At 38.8% G+C, this 20,983-nt stretch overlaps 1 protein-coding gene and 1 long non-coding RNA gene across 2 annotated transcripts in view; one reads left to right on the top strand and one right to left on the bottom strand.

Moving 5' to 3' along the window:
- Positions 1–2,086: 2,086 nt before the first annotated feature.
- On the bottom strand, positions 2,087–12,396 carry ocel1 (occludin/ELL domain containing 1). The gene is made up of 6 exons (XM_034703797.1): positions 12,132–12,396; positions 7,780–8,952; positions 3,642–3,844; positions 3,381–3,552; positions 3,225–3,275; positions 2,087–2,879 (listed from the first exon to the last, which is right to left on the bottom strand). Exons 2-6 carry the CDS (start codon positions 8,899–8,901, stop codon positions 2,781–2,783), a joined length of 1,647 nt encoding a protein of 548 aa, XP_034559688.1. The 5' UTR covers positions 8,902–8,952; positions 12,132–12,396; the 3' UTR covers positions 2,087–2,780.
- Positions 5,196–20,983, top strand: part of LOC117827263 — a 41,973-nt gene continuing 26,185 nt past the window's right edge. Inside the window, exons 1-2 of the long non-coding RNA XR_004634173.1 lie at positions 5,196–5,365; positions 16,415–16,595. This is a non-coding gene — a long non-coding RNA (uncharacterized LOC117827263). The remainder of the gene's footprint in view (positions 5,366–16,414; positions 16,596–20,983) is intronic.

The following is a 20,983-nucleotide window of genomic DNA, read 5'->3' as shown; positions in this document are numbered from 1 at the left end:
ATTAACAATTTCCTTTTTAGATTTTTTGAACTGTAAAATGGGTCAATTTGACCCGCAACATAACAGGAGGGTTAAGCAAAGTCAAATACCAAATTACTGTCTCTAAACTGTGAGAACACAAGTGAGTAAGCTATATTCATATGTGTCTTTGGTTTCGAGTGTTTTGGGGTTGTTTAGAAATTTTAAAAACCAAATGGAATTGAAAATATGCTTTCAGACAAACGATAATGAAGATCATTATTATTACATATAGTCCTGGAAGTGATTTCACAAGGTCCAGTGTGTTAATGCAAAACTAAAGGCAGCCCAGCAGGTATCAATGTACAACATGTACATCACAACATTTTCAGAACAAGGAGAGCTGGCTTTGTTAACACATCAAATATAAAACTCAGGCTTGAAATTATTTTATGTGATCTGTGTCCAAATCACTAAATACTTATTATGGGTTTTCTGTTTCTTGACAAACTATACTTCAGTTACTACTTCATGTTTGTAAATGTGAATCATCTGTTTCTATACAAAAGTCAAGGCCTTTTGTGAATGTGTATAGAGATATACATATATATTTAATGAGGGGTTATGTGCTCATTTGTTAGGCTTGATATTGTCCCTCTGATAGCTTTGTAGCTTTACATGATGTACAGCTAAAAAAGGATGTATTATTGGCAGGTGTCTTTGAAACCCCTCCTTTCACCCTCTGTCTGAAATGCTTAATTTCAGCATAAGTATTCAAGACCCCAGCATTCTGGAAGTCTCCTTCAATGTTGCCATACACCAACAATTACTAATTGCCCTTTTAAGAAGATTCACCAGCTGATCTTGCAAATTTGACTTTTTGAATAAGCCGCTCAAAGCAGCTTGCAGTCTCATCAAGGGATTACTTCAACACATGTTTACCTCGTACTTTGAAACTTTGCCCATGTTTAGCATTGACATCCAACATTTTAACTTTATATTTGTTTGTAAAATTTGAAAAAAGGATAATAACACCTCTTTAAATAGCACTGTGTTTATGCAGCAGTTGCTAACAACCAATTGCACCCTGAGGGATTGTTGAAGTGGTTTGTTTGAGTGATTCATTGATTTATTGAAAAGCTATTAGTCTGCAGTGAACATCAGTACCCTTAAAACTGCAGTACATAAACATCCTAATGGTCACAAGAGCAGTCATCATTGTCTTCACAACAGAAGAGATCACAAACAAAGGAAAAACACAGAGAATATTGTAATACATACTAATGAAGCAGTAAGGTGGCTCAACATGTAAGATCTCATGATATTGAATGCATGTGATATCAAGGCAGAAAGAAACTGCACTCTTTCATAGGAAGTTAGTGTAGAGTTGTGAGCAGCTGATTCATCAGCATGAGTAAGATGAACTGCCATCGTGTCACAGAGGGATATAAATGTGTCACCAAAAAGTCTTTGATGAAGCTTCTCAGACATAAAAGGTTTTGATTCAGGAATAAATTACATGTAAATGTATTATTAGCTGGATTTTATGGAGCTCCTGAGGTCCCATAGAGTGATCATTTTAATATTGTGTGCACAACAAAATGTATGTTGTACACAAAAGATATTTTCATGTGCACACCTGCGCACAACATACTTTTCTTGTACGCATAAGAAAATAACCTGTGCCCATTACAAAAATTATATTCTGTGCACAATATAATTAACTTCTGCACACAGGACAATGTTAATATGTGTAGGATAGTATCTTGTGAGCCTAATATTATCACTTGTGCATACAAGACGGAACTCATCCCCTTATAAAAAAGACACCAGGGGCTTCGTATCAATCAAATTGCTGACGGAAAGATCCAACTGGGTGATAATAGAGCCTGTTTCAAAACCCAAGCATTTTAATGCATGTTTCTTTGTCATATTTTATAAAAATGAAACACAAAGCTAAAGTATATGAGGATGATAAAAAAAAATTGCTGTACAGAATGCTCACTGAACACTATTGAGTTGTTGATTCATTTAAAATGCTAAGATTAATACTGAGCTGATTAAAGCTTTCATTTATAAATCTGATAACAACACATTTGTGGTAAAAATCATCAAGTTTAATGGCTTAAAGAATAAAAATGATACATTCATCCTTTAGTTGGGTGGTAAGAACAAAAAAACAGCTGATATTACAAATCAAAAGTTGTAAATAAAACACAAAAATGGCATTGCAGATGAAGTATTAGTTAAAAATATATCAGCACAACCTTTTCTTTTCGCTACTCACATTAATAGCAGGAGTTACAATTAAATCATGCACATGGATCAACAAGATGATAAACCCATAAAAAGGGTGATATAATAATGAAAGCAATACAAAAGGAATGTAGTTCAGGAGTAAAAAAATGTGTTAAAAATCAAGTTTCAAGTCAACTCCAACCTCATATTGAGGCCTGTAAAAAATGATATACAAATACATGTTCAGTCAATTTTTTATGTAAAAAAATTATATATATTATTTAAAACTTGTATTCTGGGTCATTTTCCCTTTATTTGATAGAGCGGGTGAAGACATACAGAAAATGGTCAACACAGAGAGTCAAACACGCAACCGCTGCAGCAAGGAATGTAGTCTCTGTACATGGGGTGCACGCTATAGGCTAATGGCAACCCCCGTAATAAAAATATACTTTGATTCAAAACAAAAATATTGGAATCTGTCAACATACTGATGCAATACAACACAATAAGAAAACAACCACTGAAGAAGAAGTGCTGTGCTGTATTCGTTCATCATTTGGTGCAGGTCAACTCTTCTTCATTCATGGTTCCTGGTCAAAAGTGCGTATTCTGTTTTTGATGTGGCTTAATTTAGCTTTTAAATAATCACAGCGCTCCTTTTTCTCCAGGAAAGCAGGGTCCTGTTAAAAACAAACAAATAAGATAACTAAAACGATTACTGACTGTAAACTCTATCACATGAATCTGTCTTTTTTTCTCCATTAATGCTTATTTCTTTTTCTCTGCTTGTTGCCTGAATTATTTTGTAGCACAGCTGCATAAAATGAGAATTTCCAGAGTTTGCCACAGTTGATGACGGAATCAATATTATTTGCATCAGTTGAGAGCTTTATCGAAGGAAAACAAATAGTGTTTGGATATTTACACAACAGTTAAAAATCAAACACATCTCTGGTATTTTCAATCTACTGTTTGGGAACAGATTTAAAACAGGAAAGTACGTCTGAACGACCCCAGTCACTTACATTCTTCTTCTGCTGCAACGTCTTCAGAAGGCCTTGAATCCTCTGTTCACTCTAGATGATAAAGAAGAAAAACTTTTAACTAAATATGATGCAAAACACCTCAGTCAGTGTCACAAGTGCATAATGTAAATAAAGCTTGTTGTTCATCCATCTCACTTCTCGGCTCTCTCCATCCCTGAGCAGTTTTTCCATCATGGCGTCCAGGTCTCTGAACTTATTGAGGGTGTCACTGACGTCTCGGTAGAGGTCCTTGTATTCCTGATACTGGTCATTGAACACAGCTTTGTACTCTTCCCTTTCTTCCACACTGCTGATCTCTGGATACTTTCTGTAGGGATTGATATTACGGAAAATTAACTTATCTTAAGTTTGTCACATCTGTTTTTTATTTTAAGACATGAGGTATTATGTACTCACATGATGTAGTCGGCGACAACATGCACTTTAGGGGTGTATCCAGGCGCTAGTGCTCTGCTCAGACTGACTGGTTTATTATGGACCTCTGGGTTGAACACTGATTGGTTGTTGATACTTTTCTTAAAAGGATGATCAATTTCATCCTTGAATGATATGTGCTTTGTTTTCTGGAGTGTAAGCGGGATGGACTGGTGAAACTCCTCCTGGGGTGAAAAGTAAAAGAGATAAAGTCTTTGTTAGGATATATAAAACAACAAATTAGAGTATTTATTCAATTTGGTCTGTCTTTACCAGGTGCAAAATTAGAGTAACACTATGTGACAACTGACAAAAAAAAACTGCTGCTGGTACATTATGTTGTTCAGTGCTTGCTCTGAACTTTCTTATTTGTCATAAATTACATTATCTGAGCATGCTGTCTCTCACTCTCTCACTCACACATTATCCACATTTGTTAGATATTTGTCTTTAGATACTACACATCTGTCATGTTAACCAAGTGTCAATTATTATTACAATACACTATTATCTGTTTAACATTATAGGCTGCATAGCATTGCCATTTCCCTCATTGTCCACATGCAAGCATACCAACTATAGCAACCATAGCAACAATACCTTTCAGGCAGCCCTTCTGCATTTGTTAACCTGCCTCATATCAACAACATCACATAACATAAGGAACTTATCCTTCTAAAGAATAACTCTGCGCACGCTTTGAATTTAAAGACAATTTATGCCCCCTTTGTGAAAATGAAGTGGAGTCGACAAACCATGTTTTCTTCTCATGCCAAACTGTGAAAATCTTCTGGACTGATATCCATGAATGGTTAAAAGTAAAAATTCAATCCATTCCAATTTCCTTTTCAATAAATGACACAACTTTTGGTTTGATATTAAACAATAAAAGTGATGAAGTCTCAAAATTCTTTATTCATAAAAACAGGACTATAAAATCTCCCCCCAAATTTGTTGTTTTTCTAAATGAATTCCAAATATACCTAAAATCATTGAAAATGATGAAAGGACCAAGAGCTCTTAAAATATACGATTCCCTAAAATAATTCCTCACTGAATTGTAAAATTATTCCCTCTCCTCACTCAACTTATAGTATTATTTATTTATTTATTTATTTGTTATTTATTATTTATTTATGTATGTATAATTTTCTCATTTACCTTAAATTACCAACTGAAGCAGTACTGCTTCTGTATCTTTAATGATTGTTTATGTATGATGCTCCTTCTGAATGTACCCATTGTTTGTTATGTACATCTATAATAAAGTTGAAAAAAAAAAAAAAAAAAAAACATAACATATGGAAGAAGGGTGGGACCGACGGGGTCATGAGGTCATGACCCCCAAACTGACCCAGGGGGAAAAAAATGCAACCCGCCCTCTACCTAAATAATTTGAATCAATAAATAATTATATTAAATATTAACTTGTATTTACAGACGTACAGAGACGCTTTAGTTATAAGTTTACCAAAACAGACAAAATAATTATTTTACTTTCATCGACGTGATGACGTACCAGCGACGCAAGGGATAGTGACCCTTGACCTTTCCTCTTTGTTGCAGAAATGTTTGGTCTGGTGGAATCAAACCAACAAGGTACTAACTTGGAAACTGTGATGCCAAACATGAAGGACAGAGGAGAATAGGCAGCAGGAACGATGAAGTTGATGAAGACAAAGTGTTTTTGGAGCTGCTTTAATACTGTGAGTAAACGTTGCTGTAAACTACGTACGCACGCGCCGTTTGGCTAACTTAGTATTGATGGGAAGTTCGGCTCTTTTCAGAGAGTCGGCTCTTTTGACTCTGCTTCAAAGAATAGCCGGCTCTTTCGACTCCCTTAATTTAAGATCTTTTGTAGCCGTATGTTTTACCAAAACTTTGCAAAAACTAATTGATTGTGTGTTGAAAACCCTTTTACGTACAGTGTTTTTATAAGAAGCCTTATAATTGCCTAATTTTGTGCATTTATTCTGTTGCAAAACCATTCTTACTTTTGTTTAATATTTTAATCAAACTTTTTTATTGTACAAATTAACAAAAAAGCTGCAAACATATCCACATTACAGAACCAGAACCAAACTCAAGTAAACTGAACCAGAACTAAACGTAAGCAACAAGAACAATAACCAAACTCAAGAAAACAGAACCAGGACCAGAACCAAACTGAAGCAAACAGAACCAGAACCAAACTCAAGCACCAGAACCAGAACCAACTCAAGCAACCAGAACCAGAACCAAACTCAAGCAAACAGAACCAGAACCAAATTCAAGCAAACAGCACCATAACCAACTCAAGCAAACAGAACCAGAATCAAACTCAGTCAAACAGAACCAGAACCAACTCAAGCAAACAGTAAAAGAGAAGCTCCTATTTTAATGTAAAACTGTTGCAGGAAAGACTTTCTAGCATGTTTGGTCTTGTATAAGAGTTGGGAGTAATTTCCACATGTAGATTAATAAAACTGAATCCTTTTCATAAAAGAAAAACAGATCTTATTTCCTACTCTTAGTTCAGAAGGCAAAATCTTTTAAGTCATTTTAAAGCTCCTGTGAGGAACTTCTTATATGCGTGAATTTTTTGCGAAAAGAAGTAAGTCCGATCTATTTGTTGAGTTTATCTTGTGCACATCTGAGTTGTTTTGTTTTTTAAAAAAAACAGTATATCTTGCCCTGCTGTCTTTTTTCAGTTGAACTTATTACTCATTGAGAACCTTTACCACAAATGTAATAAAGTCTGGTTAATCAGAGTCCTGTTAACACTTTGTGTGACACCTATCCTGAGGCAGTGGTTTTGGACCATAAAAGTGATATACACTGTGTTCCAAATTATTATGCAAGTTGCATTTTTGTGAAAATTTTAAAAACTATGATAACAGTCGTTTTCAAATTTGCTTGGATGTCAGATAGTGAATATATTTCTTCAACTGTGTGGTTAAAATGATGCTTTTCGGCTGTATTTTTAAATAATTGCAGAATCTGCAGAAATGAGTGCGCCAAATTATTATGCAAGTTGGTGATGAGTGCATATAACTTGTGAATATTAAAAACCAGGCACCATTTTAAACCTTCTATTAATTGAGAATAATAATATTTACAACAACTGTATTCAAACTTCAAAAAGAAAAACAGTTTTCTTTACATTTGTATACAAAATAAAACTGTTAACGTCTCTGAAACATTTCAAATCTAAAGTGTTTCTCAAATGTCCAATATAAACACCTTTTCTTTCAGCGAGGGTCAGAGGTCACTGGTAAACTGATGTAGTGAGGTTTCTGATGACTTCTCTGCTGACTGTGTGAGCTGCATCTTGTATGGCTTTTCAAAGATGCTCTTTTGGACTGTATTTCTCGCCACTACTGTAAATTATCCGGCCTGCCTTCTTACCCGATATCAACCCAATTGAGAACTTGTGGTCAATAATAAAGGATATAATTCACAGTAATGGCAAGAAATACAGCTCAAAAAAGCCTCTTTGGAAAGCCAGAAGGTACAGCTCACAGTATCAGCAGAGAAGTCATCAGAAACTAAATCAGTTTACCAGTGACCTCTGACCCTCACTGAGAGAAAAGGAGGTTAACTTGGACATTTGAGAAACACTTTAGATTTGAAATGTTTCAAAGTCTAAGACATTAACAGTTTTATTTTGTATAAAAATTTAAAGAAAACTGTTGTTTTTGTTGAAGGTTGAATACAGTTGCAGTAAATATTATTATTTTCAATCAATAGAACATTAAAAACGGTGCCTAGTTTTTAATTTTCTCAAGTTATATTCTCTTATCACCAATTTGCATAATAATTTGACACACTCATTTCAGCAGATCCTGCATTTATGTAAAAATGCAGCAAATGTACTTTGAAAAGCATCATTTTAACCACACAGTTGAAGGAATATATTCACTATCTGACTTCCAAACAAATTTGAAAACGACTGTTGACATAGTTTTTAAAATGATCACAAAAATGCAACTTGCACAATAATTTGGAACATGGTGTAGAAGAAAATCTGTATTTTTTCTGATGGTCTCATCTGTTTTTTAGGTTAAAGTGAGACAACAGTATAATTCAGTATGTTCTGTAACTCCTCAGAGGAGCTTTTAGTTTCTGTGATAAATTTTACCTGGTTTTCAAAGTCCTCCCTTTCCCTTCTTGTGGCTTCGTGCCTCCACATCTTCAGACACACCAGGAAACTTCCCAGATACATTGCCATGTTGATGAAGATGAAAGCGGTCCCTGCCATCTGGCCGCCGTCAACCCTACACAAATTAGCCAGGATGGGGTTAACACCTATTGTCATGTAGCACAGCCCTCCGCGGTTCAAGTCGTTCAGGTAGACAATCCCTGCTGCCATGTAGAGTAGGAACAGAGTCACGTTGATGAAAGCCTCCGTCAGCGGCCACCAGTGAGCGTCGAGGAGGATGGTGCGATAATACATCGTCATTCCTATCACCAGGAGGATGAAAGTGATAATCCAGGAGAGTCCTGCTACTGCTAGTATGAAAGCCGTCATTGGGCCTGCGTAGCTGTACCCAGACAGGCCCATCCCATTGTTATATGCACCGTTATAGTGCCCGTAGGTATTGGACCACTCACTGTCTTTGTGAACATAGGAGATGACGCATGCAAACACCATGCCTCCAAATAGGAGCTGGAGTCCTGCTAGGAGTCTGAGCAGCCCTGGCCAGGACTTTAAATAAGAGTACTTCAGGTTGTAGACCTCTAGTTTTTCAGCGTAGTACTCTGCAGGGTGGATACTGGTGAGGAGGGATTCCTCTCTGAGGCTCTGATTGAACAGATCATCAGAGGGGCTCTCCCTTAGCAAAAGCTTATGGGAGCTTTTGCTGGAGCTGCTGTGAGACTCAGCCCAGTTTCTGCGCCCCACCAGGGGGCTTACAGGAGGGCTCACCCTGGTCCCATTAGGGAGGATCTTGATCTCTCTGGAGCTGCCTTCAGAGTCATTTAAACTGTCACTTTCTGGTGTTCTTTTAGGACTACTACGCCCCCATGACTGAGGGAGGAGGGACTTCAGCCTGTCCTTCATGCTCCCTTTTTTCTCTTCCTCTGCAGGAGGTGAAGTGGCAGGGTTAGTGTCATCATCCTCATCTGTGTTGTTATCCGGTGTGGGTGTGTGAGTCACCCACACAGGCACCGGTGGATCACTGATGGAGTTCCTCTTGCTGGAGGAGGACCCGACCACGCTGTCAGCCTCTTGACTCTCGAGTGTTTTACTCCAGCTTTTCATGCTGCAGGAGGATTCTGGTGATTCATTGAGAAAGAGGTGATCACACAGTCCCTATGTGGCATAGAGAAGGAGAAACAAGTATTAGTTATGTGTAATAAGCATACAAAATAACTTTGGTTCTTCCATGAAACAAAGCACAATAATGGGATCAATCTCATTGTATTTTTATTTGATAGACACATTCAACTTGATCCCACCCACCGTCAACATATCACGTGTACATTTAGCTCATTAGCATTGGTTTGTCTCAACCCAATTATTGAAATGTCTCTTCAGAAACTAAATGCTAGACCTTTTTCACAAGCTCCACTGGGATCCTCTTCAGGTAGTACTCCGTGGGTTTTGTCATTGAAAACAGGCGACTAATGAGAGTTGAAACGTGGTTGATGAGAGGGCATCAAAACCATAACAATGAGCTGAGGGACGCTAGATCGTTACAAGATCGAGTACGGTGACATTTATTTTCTGGCTTGTGCATATCAATCTATTTAAACTGGGCATAAACACAGATTTCACGTTGATTATGTTGGGTTTCAACAATGTAAAGTGCCTGTAAATAAAGATTGACTGATTGTACATGTGATCCATCAGGATAACAGAAATGCTTTTTAAAAAATAATTTGTATATATTCATTGACTCAGTAAAAATCGAAGAGTTGTTGCTAGTATTTTCTCATTTTAAAAGTACAATTTTTCAGTTTTCACCAGGGCCAGGTTGTAATAGGCTATTTCCGCCAGACAGTGGTTATAGATCAGGGGTTCCCAAACTTTTCAGCCCACGACCTCCAAAATACTGGTGCCAAAGACTCAAGACCCCCACTGTCCCTCGAAGTGATTTAATGTGGCTTCATTTAGCTGGTCTGCAGAAAATTAGCCTACCTATATGAGCATGTGGCTGTGTTTCCTTTGCCGTTATGAATTAACCTACTGCTGCTACTGATGCTTTTGATAATGAACTGTTCACTAACCCTAAACTTACGAATCATCTGGCAAAAAGAAAGGCAGAAAACTCATTACATTTTATATTTTCAAGGTTTTATTTCAAGTTTAGCTACTATTTTTGTCAATATTTTTTACTATAATGGATAAAATGTACTTTTTTTTAGATAACTTTTGTCATTCAACTTTTTTTATTGCATTTTTTCAGCATTTCTTTGTTCACCACAAGTTAACAAATTATATATGAGTAATATAAAACCAACAAAGGATAGAGAAAATAAATAAATAGAAAATAATATGAATAAACAGTATAAAGAAAAAGGAAGATAAACATAAGAAAACAAGGTAAATAAACAAAATATGAATATATATTTTTAGATAACTTATAACTTAAAAAAAAAACATTCTGGAAGACATCTCAAGACCCCACATTTGTGTATCGCAACCCCCCAGTGGGTCCCGACCCACACTTTGGGATCCCCTGTTATTGTGTCTTAAAGCTGCTTTCTAGCTGCATTAGATAACAGTAGGAGATGAATGCTGACTGCATTAAGAATAAAACAGAAGTGACAGTCGCTGCAATTTTCAGTTTCTGAATCTCACACCACTATACAACACTGTGCGTGTGTGTGTGTGTGTGTGTGTGTGTGTGTGCGTGCGTGCGTGTGCGTGTGTGTGTGTGTGTGTGTGTGTGTGTGTGTGTGTGTGTGTGTGTGTGTGTGTGTGTGTGTGTGTGTGTGTGAGAGTGACTTCTGGTTATGTCTGTTGACTTTTTGCATAGTTTGGCATCTCTTCTCACAGTAGGAGGAAATGAAGGTCTGTTGTCTATTGTCTGTGGCTCAGTGGTAGAGTCAGTCATCTTTCAATCAGAAGGTCAGGGGTTTGATCCCAGGTCCTTCCTTCTACATGCCAAAGTGACAAGACACATCACTCCAAACTGTCCCTGATGGCTGTGCCAGCGTTGTGTGAATCGCTCTCTTTCTTTCTCCTATTCTCCTCTATCCCTCTTTCCAACCCTAACTCGGTCGAGTTAGAGGGCTGTCTAACATGAGTCTGGTTCTGCTCGAGGTTTCGGCCTGTTAAAAGGACGTTTTTCCTCGCTGCTGTAACTAGCTAAATACTGCAATGTTGGATTCAGATGAGATCAGACAGTCCTGTCAGTAAGAGGGGACTGGAGCTTATCCTGTCTTGGTGTAGGGTCTTAATAATGTCAATAATTTAACAAACAGTGCAGTCTAGACCTGCTATGTTTGTAAAAGCATCTTGAGATAATGTTTGTTGTGATTTGGCGCTTTACAAATAAAGATGATTGATTGATTAATTGATGTATGATGTATTGATGAAGGGGATTAATAAACACTGATGGGCAGTTTCCATATTAGCCTCTGCCATCAGTGTTCGAATGGGTGAATGAAACATGTAATGTAAAAGCGCTCTGAGTTGTCAGAGGACTAAAGCCAGTGCTCCATAAACACAGTCCGTTTGTAATGTGCATTGTGATTGGCTGAATACAAGTTCTGATTATACTTTTGGGCTTTAGGGCCCAAGTCAAAGCACCATTCCCTCCTGACTTTACATTTCTAACTGATAGTAATGGGATATTGATCTTCGGTATTGATGTGTATATAAAAGTACAGCCATATAGCTGACAAAACAGTACCTGATCTGAGATGATTGATATGAATTTATAGTCTTGACTGAAGGTATTCTGCTCAGTAGAAAACACAGGATAAATGTAGGCCTATACATTATGTGTGTGTTTGACTGCACACATGAACACACACTTTGGACATGTGTACACTAATGCATAAACTCCTGATCCATGGGTCTGATTACAGTTGTTCCTATTGAAAGAAATTAATGAACTGTCTGAAATGGTAGAAAAACACAGGTTCCTAAAACACAGCTGGATGTTTGATATTCAGTCGGCTGTATGTCACAGGTGTCACTAACCAAAACAACACCAAACCACTGAGACCTTCCTCTTAAACACAGCGATCAAATTGTGTCCTTCACCTTCAGAAACGTAGCAGTCCCCCTGCTACATTAGAGTAACCCAGATAGGGAACACAACAATGCTACAGTACACTGAGCTTCCTCCTTTATCTTGGACCTGTAGAGGGTTGTAAAGTAACGTTGCTTGAGTCACAACAGAGAAGGTTAAGCTGAGCTGTGACTAGGAACAAGCTCTTAATGCACAGCAACAGTCATGAAGCTGTCACAGCACATTCCAGTGAGAGCACAGCTGTGAAGAAAATCCAAAGAATATCAAAACCGACAACTTCTCTTACCGCTTTGACCCCAATTGCCCTCTAGTCATGCAGATGCTGGACCCACGTAGGACCTGTTCTCTTCTGTAAAATGGCTGCCGTGTCCAGGAAGCCCACGCAGTTCAACCTCTTTACTCTCTCAGGTGACTCACTCCTGACGGCAGACACTCGATTCCACACATGCAGGGCGATCGGCCAGTGTGTGGAGAGCAGAGGGGGGAGTAAAAGCTTAAACATTAAACCTGAACCGCCCATGTGCTGCTGGAGACTGGCACTGGGAGGTTAATCTCTGTGTGTGTGTGTGTGTGTGTGTGTGTGTGTGTGTGTGTGTGTGTGTGTGTGTGTGTGTGTGTGTGTGTGTGTGTGTGTGTGTGTGTGTGTGTGTGTGTGTGTGTGTGTGTGTGTGTGTGTGTGTGTGTGTGTGTGAGAGAGTGAAGCGGAAACTTAACATTCATCAAAACAAAGATGGAGTTGTAACTGCTTCTTTAAAACCGTCTAGATGTTCATTAAGGCTGCTTACAGTCTAAATTATCAGCAAATAATGAAAAATAAAGTGTAAGCGTGATAATATGCTCATAAGATAGCTACAAATACTCCTTGGTACTCAATCAAGCCTTTGCTTCGTCTACTAATACTCATAGTATTACAGATCACATGTTCAACTCTCAAACACAGAAGCTTGTCTGCAAGATTACACTTATTTTAGAGACAAGCATGTGTTTGATATCACCCCTATCATAACAATTACATCTCATATCCATGATCTGTGAAATACTGCTTTATCATCCCATCGTTTATGAATAATTCATCCTCCCATTAGCTGTGACACGGTGTGCTGTTGTCACAGAGGGAGTTGGAGGGTTTGTCACTAGAGGGCAGCATGCTCGTGTGCTTCTCACTCAGATCGCCCGCTGAGTTTGTTGGGTCTGTTCTCTATTGAATTTACTCTCTCTCTCGTGCTTCCAGTTACCTTTGTTCTGCTGTATGTAATGTTATTAAACACGGCAGCCTGAACACCAACTGTTATCTATACTTAAGTATTTTTCTACAGTGTATCATTTAACAATTTCAATGTTCTTAAAAACAGTAGGAAACATCAGCTGGATTCATAAGAAAACATCCTGATACGGAGAGATTGCAGTGTTTCCTGAGCAGCAGTGCGGCTGGTTATTTTGATAGAACACTCGCCTTAAGCACCGACCACATGTCTGTTTTTCACGAGGATTCATCTCTGCATATGTGACTCCAGGAACAATTCCTGGCGTATAATGTGACGGGGATTGTTCCAGAGCAGCGCTGATTTTCATGGAGAGAAAGCTCAGGGCAAGGACATCTGTATTGACCCCCTCTCTCTACACACACACACACACACACACACACACACACACACACACACACACACACACACACACACACACACACACACACACACACACACACACACACACACACACACACACACACACACACACAAACACTGTGCAGCACTCATAACCAGTACAGTACAGTAAACACATAATGCAGCCCACTCTCTCAAGTGAGTGTACTGAATCCCACCAGTGGCCTTGGCCCAAGGCTACCTCGTCTGTTGGTGCCATGCATGTCCTCAAGTGCAGATGCAGGCCTGCTCAGCTGCAAATAACAAGGAGGACAATAGAAGAGTTATGTAGGCCCATATGTTCTATATAAAGGAACTAGCCTTACATGTAGAATGATTACATAAAAGAGCATATACAGTCCTCGCCGGCCTATGTGGGGTAGATCCATTGAATATTTTAATACATTTCTGAAGCAGTTATTTGAATTATTATAAAGAGAAATATTAAAATAATAAATAAGTGAGTAATATTAATGTAAAAGGAGAAATGTATTTCAGGAGCTTTTACTAGACTTGAATGTTCACTCACACTCATGTGTACAGCACTCTCAATGAACACATGAGAGTCTGAATTCATTGCAATAAATAAGAAAAACAAGTCATGTAAATAGTCGATGCTTTCTATCTTAACATGGTTATATTTGACCTAATGAGTGAAGGCCTGGGTATAATGACAATGCTTCCACACCATATTGATGCAGTCAGATGATGCTTGGCTATCAGCTAACCTCAGATTAGATGATTAGTGTCTCATTTAGAGGTGAAAAAAGGTGCATTTCGACCAAGAGTTCCGGGGTCTTTTAGTCCCCAGAACTACTTTCCCCCAGAACTAAAAGGTTCCTGTGCCCCGATTGTTGTCTGCGTTTTGACTGCGTGCTGAAGTCCTGGGTAGATTGTGCAAATCAGGCCAGTGACGTATGGAGAAAAAAATTATATTAAATTAAATTTTGAAATCTTAATAAAAACTGAACTAGTTTGCATTCCCAGGAACCCCTTCTGTGTTTCAACAACTGTGTAAACTCCACAAACACCGTTATGTTCAACCGAAAGTCCCAGGACCTTTGAAAAGTACTACCCCCCCAAGCAGGGGCTTTTCAGGGGGGAGATTATCTACCCCTGAACTAAATTTAGACCCTGGTTCCTGCGGTCGAAAAACGCACGTAGTTCAGGGGTAAAGTCCCTAGTTCGGGGGTAAAGTTCCTGTGGTCGAAAAACGGGGGAGAATACCAGGAATGTTCCTCAGCCACAATATTCCCGGTCGTTTAAACAGAAATCTGAATTTCTTCTAACCAACTAGTGTAAAGGTAAGAAAACACCCAAACAGCTGTCAAAATTTAGCACATTTTCCAACACGGTTAAGCACAGGATCACAGAGTCTGTCAGTAAAATTGATTTGCTGAGTGTGGCTAACATTTGCAGAGCTAGCACTGCCAGCCTTCAGTCCTCATGCCTGCACTAGTTACGCTTTGCTCTGGTTGGGCCAACTGGACTTTCAGCCTACGAACAACTTTTCTCCATTTTCTACTCCAATCTACCGCCAATCTACTTTGAGCTGCATTACCGTCCGTCATCTGTACTTGTTTACAACCTGTTAGTAGAGGATTGTAGCATTGTGACAGTCCCTGTTAACTGGAGCTGCAATGACAACTGGCTGTTTATTTTTTTTTAACCTTCCTATTATCCTTGGGGTCAATTAGACCCCATTCAATGTTTAACATCTCTAAATTAATGACTAACATCATTTTTTGGTTTCATATTTCATGACTTTTCCTAATTTAATGGGGACAACTGGGAAAGCGTAAAATTAAAATGTTGATATGTTCCAATTCCATATATTTAAAAAAATTACACATCGTTGTTCCTTGGGGTCAATTTGACCCCAGGCTGTTTTAGCTGTATATAACAAAAGAAATATCAACATTTCACAGAAATTTGTTCTGGTTGTTTTGGAGGATATTGAGGTCACTATAACCAAGGACACTTCCTCATGTGACTGCAGGAGCTGGGATCGAACCGCCAACCTTTAGATTGAGATATAATGTTTCCAGCCACCATGACCCCAAGGATAAAAGATGTTAGTAAATTTGAGGGTAACAGGAGGGTTAAATGACTAGGAAATCAGTCACTTAATAACATCCCTACACTGTATGTTGTTTGATGTCAAGAAATACCTTATACTGCCTTCAGGACCCGAGTCAAAAGCACCATTCCCTCCTGACTTTACATTTCTAACTGATAGTAATGGGATATTGATCTTCTGTATTGATGTGTATATATGAGTACAGCCATATAGCTAACAAAACAGTACCTGATGTGAGATGATTGATATGAATTTATAGTCTTGACTGAAGGTATTCTGCTAAGTGGAAGACGAATAGGATACATGTAGGCCAATACATTATGTGTGTGTTTGACTGCACACATGAACACACACTTTGGACACTAATGCATAAACTCCTCATACATGGTTAGAGGGCTCAAAAAAAGAGCCTTTCCCCCCTCTTTTACAGATTAATGAAGCAGAGAAGCTACACCATGGCAGCCCTCAACAGAAAACCTTTATTTGTAAGAGCCATCCCTGCCTCTGATCTGCTGGAGAGAGAAATAAGAGACAGAGGAAGAGAAAGGTAGAGAAGGGAAGATAAAAAGAGAAATGATTGATGCAGAAATAAATGACTCTCATAAAAACATTTGGTGGAATGAAAAGGCCCTTCACGCCCACTCTCTACCTCTAAAGCATTGTGCATTAAAAAAAGGCCAAAAACCAAGATCAATACTTATTCTCTCTGATTTGCCAGACTGCATTAGCTGAAAGTGATAGCAGGGGCATTAAGCATAATGCAGCTGCTAGCCATTAGCTCCCACAGGGCAGACAGGGAGGAAAGTGGGGCCTTTTAATAAATTGAATGAATTACTTCCCCTGCAGGCCACAAGCTCTCCCTGAAGGATCTTTTCACACCCTGGGATCATCCGCAACACCTGCCCTGCAACCTGATTCCTCCCCTGGTCCCTCCTCGGTAGCGGGGTCATCTTCACCATTCTGCCTCCTGCCCCTGGCTGTTTCTGGCTGTGGACTGAGCTTCAGTACCCTCTAGGGGAGATCTCTGGTAATTTGATCCCCTCTTTTCTTGCCTTTCACACTTAAGCACAAGATTCAGTTGAAACTGGATGAATTAACTGTGGTCATTAAGAGGCTTACATTCAAAGTATGAAACAGTTCACTTAGCAGGACATTATGTAAGCTGCTTTTTTTTGGCTTGACTGGGCCTAGTGCATCTTTTGTTTCATATGGAAACCATATCTGATATATTATTATATATCAAGGTCTCTGAAACTAAGGTTGCAGGTTCCACTCCCAGCATCGACCCTCTGATGCACGTTGCCATAAAAACCTACAAATAAATCTTTTGATAATAGTAATAATGATGATACTAGAACTACTACCACCAGTACTACTACTCCTACTCCTAATCCTACTACTACTCCTACTACCACCACCACTACCACCACTACCACCACCACCACCAACACCACCACCACCACCACCAACACCACTACCACCACCACCACCACCACCATCACTACTACTCCTCCTCCTCTTCCTCCTCCTCCTCCTACTACTACTACCACCACCACCACCACCACCACTACCACCACCCTCCTCCTCCTCCTCCTCCTCCTCCTCTTCCTCCTCCTCCTCCTACTACTACTACCACCACCACCACCACCACCACTACCACCACCCTCCTCCTCCTCCTCCTCGTCCTCCTCCTCCTACCACCACCACCACCATCACTACTCCTACTACTCCTACCACTACTACTACTACAACTACTACTTCTACTACTACTACCAGCACCACCTCCTCCTCCTCCTCCTACCACCACCGCCACCACTACTACTACTAGTACTACAACTACTACCATTACTACTACTGCTACTACAAATACCACTATTACTACCATTACTACTACAACTACTACAACTACTAACACCACCACTACTATTCCTATTACTACTACTACTACTACAACTACCACTATTACTACCATTACTACTACTACTACTACTACTACTACTACACCTGCTACCATTACTAACACTACAACTACTACTACTACTAATAGTAATAATAATAGTAATAGTAGTAAAAGTAATAATAGTGATATTAGTAATAGTCGTTATAATAATAGTAATAGGTGTAATAACAATAATAATTGTTATTATTATTACTACTACTTTTATGATTATTGTTATGATTGTTATAATAATAATAATGATAATAATAATCATAATAATAATTGTTATTATTATTATTGTTATTATTCTTAGAACAATTATTTTTATGTTATATTATAACAAAAAGCAAGACTTTCGGTAAAATAATCTTAAATAGTTGGCAGTAGGACGTTACTAATTTACCAGTAAAAAGAAAGCAAAGAGAGGTATTTTATTGTGTTACAGTTTAACTCCAAAGATGGTGCAACACTAGCCAAAGCTTTATTACAGACATATGCCGTCAACACCGCCAGTGAAGCTGCCTTTATCGTCCACAGCACACAACCTGATATTCTTCATTATACTTACTTTATTGCTGATGTCAAAGAATAGAGAACTAACCTTGTATATCCAAAGACAACCCCTCCCCCTCCAGGCCTGCATTACATTTTTTTATTTCCACTTGAGGCTGGCTACAAAAGTTAAGGAATCCCCTTTAGGTCCTGTGTTCAAATGTTCATCTTTACAGCAGAAATTTTCAGGAACATCAAACACAAGTTTTAGTCTCAGTAGCTTAAGCCTTTAATCAAACAATCCATATGAGGGATCTTTTTAATATAACCCATGTGTTTTATTAAGGCTAACAGAAATGCATACATTTGCATAATCAGGGGAGAGGGTTATTTGACTGACCGTTAGGCTTGTTGGTACGAACTTCAACTCTTTGTGGTCAACCTTGAAAAAGGCAAAGTAGGTAGAGTCAGCAATTCCAATAATGCCATTGTCTGGCTTCACAGGGACTTTACAGAAACCATGGGTGATGTCACTGAGACCATATCCACCATCATTCAGTATTTATATTAACTGTGTTTCTAAAATAGAAGTGTATGTTTAAAATAACAAATAATCCTCACATACACTACCAGTCCAAAGTTTGGACACACCTTCTCGTTCATTGGTCTTTATTTATTTTAATTATTTTCGGCATTATAAATTCACACTGAAGACATCCAAACTATGAAATAATCTGGTTTTGCCATAATCTGGATTACAACAGTAGTCAAATAGGGCTATCCATTGTGTACTAACCCTACCTCTGAACAACACAACTGATGGTCTCAAACACATTAAGAAGGCAAGTTATTCTACAAATGAACTTTTGACATGGCACCTGTTCATTCAAAACCATTCCAAGAGACCACTTCATGAAGCAGACTGAGAGAATACCAAGAGTGTGCAAAGCTGTCATGAAGGAAAAAGGGGGCTACTTTACAGAATCTAAAATATAAAATATATTCTGGTTTGTTTGACACTTTTATGTTAATTAAATAATTCCATATATGTTCTTTCATAGTTTTGATGTCTTCAGTATTAATCTACAGTGTTTAAAATAATTGAAATAAATGCAAACCATTTAATGAGAAGGTGTTTCTGGTAGTGTATGTCATCTGATAAAAAACAGAGAATTTAGTAACGCTGTACTTAGTAGTGGAAAGCTCAAACTGCCCTTCATTATGCAAGCTCAATACTGCCAGCTGAACCAAGCCTGATTAATTTTCCTCACGGTGAAACATACATTTTGACAAACTGCATGTTTGAAATCACAAATCATCTTTTGTGCAGACAAGAATGAATATTATGCAGCACTTACACTGATTATTCTTATGGGGTAAGATAATAGAGAGGTGGCGTGCACAGAATATTTAGAGATATGGGAACCCTCGGGTAAACCAGACCTTCTCTGAAAGTCTTGCACGATAAAACACATTTCTTGACGTACCAGTATTTTGTAATTAAAAATGATCCTCATGTTTCATCAGATGATAAAAAAAGATTTGATTTAATTAAGGAGGAGCCATGTATTTCCACTGCTTTGTGTCTGTGGGATTGTATAGCAACAACTTCAGGGTGACTGACTCTGCCACTCTTGCGGGATCTGGGTCTGCTGCCAACTCCCTCCTGATTTGGCTGTAATTAACCAGGCTGAGCCTTGTTTGTGCATGTGGACATGAATAGTAGCTTGTTATTTCAGCATTAATGGCTGTGTTTGTATGTGTGTGTGTGTGTGTGTGTGTGTGTGTGTTTGTGCGTGTGTGCATGTGTGTGTGTGTGTGTGTGCGCGTGCTTGTATGTGTGCATGCAGCCCATAGTTCACCTTGGAACAGCGCCTCGGCAGCTGTGTGTCCTCTGGAGCAGTGTTTATGTTTCTGTCAATACATCCTCCTGTAATCATGTTTTAGTATGTCCCTGCTTCACAATTTTACAGGAAGAGACGTGTGATGTCTGTATCCGTCAACACGTGTGCCAACCAACCTCTCAGTGTCAAAATTGGCTTAAGGCGGCTGCCATTCCCCTCGACCTTCGGGTGGACCATGTGAGGAAAAAGTTTGAGATTGAAGGACAATCTTTGGCAGGGGTTTGGACTGCTATTTAGTTGATTTAGAGAGGAACAATACTCAGAAATGTGTCTATAGCTGCCAAAAAGAAGAAGAAAAGAGAGTTGGGTTCATAGCGGAAGGTAGTCTTTAATGATTGGACCTTGGTGTCTCTCCTTGCTAGGACAAAAGTTCACCTGCAAAATGAAGGAACAGCGAACAGCATACAGAGAACATGTTTAACCCATTTGCCATCCATTAAAAGTTGATTTATTCCAGTGCTACTACGTACATTATGCATCATGTGGCAGTGTACACAGAACAATGATTGGGATACATTTCTTGAAGGGGTTTTCACTCTGTTTTTGTTCAGTAGAAATGTGGTCTGATTCCTGCGCTATGAGGAAAGCCTACTTTTCAGGATAGTTAAAAATTCTGGGATGCTTTTTTCACTTTGACTCATCTACCATCATTGTTATAACGTCATGAGTGTCCCTCAGTTCACTACAAAATACTGCTTTTTTTTATATCTAACAGTGGATAATATCGGATCACTATCAAATATTGGAATGGTGTTTGGCAGGACTTTGTGTTGATGGCAGGAGAAGGAGTAAACAAACCTCTACAACAAAGTGAAAAAACAACAGAACCGGATCATAGCAGTAAAAAATGTGAAATTAATGAAATGCTTTGCCAGAATTGAAGACCTTTTCTATCATCTCTGTTTTGCTTTCCGACAGCAAACTTGCAACATGCTGTGCGTTGAACCCAGCCACCTTTCCCCCTGCGGTTCACCATTTGTCCCGTTTACTTGGCGACATCTACAATGAGGTCATATTTACAGGACACCCTCTCTTGCTGTTAACAACCCCCCTGGGCCAAAACGACATCTGTCAGTAAAT

Source organism: Notolabrus celidotus, chromosome 15 (assembly GCF_009762535.1).
Source record: "Notolabrus celidotus isolate fNotCel1 chromosome 15, fNotCel1.pri, whole genome shotgun sequence".
Classification (NCBI taxonomy): Eukaryota; Metazoa; Chordata; class Actinopteri; order Labriformes; family Labridae; genus Notolabrus; species Notolabrus celidotus.
This window is presented reverse-complemented; position numbering and strand designations above follow the sequence as displayed.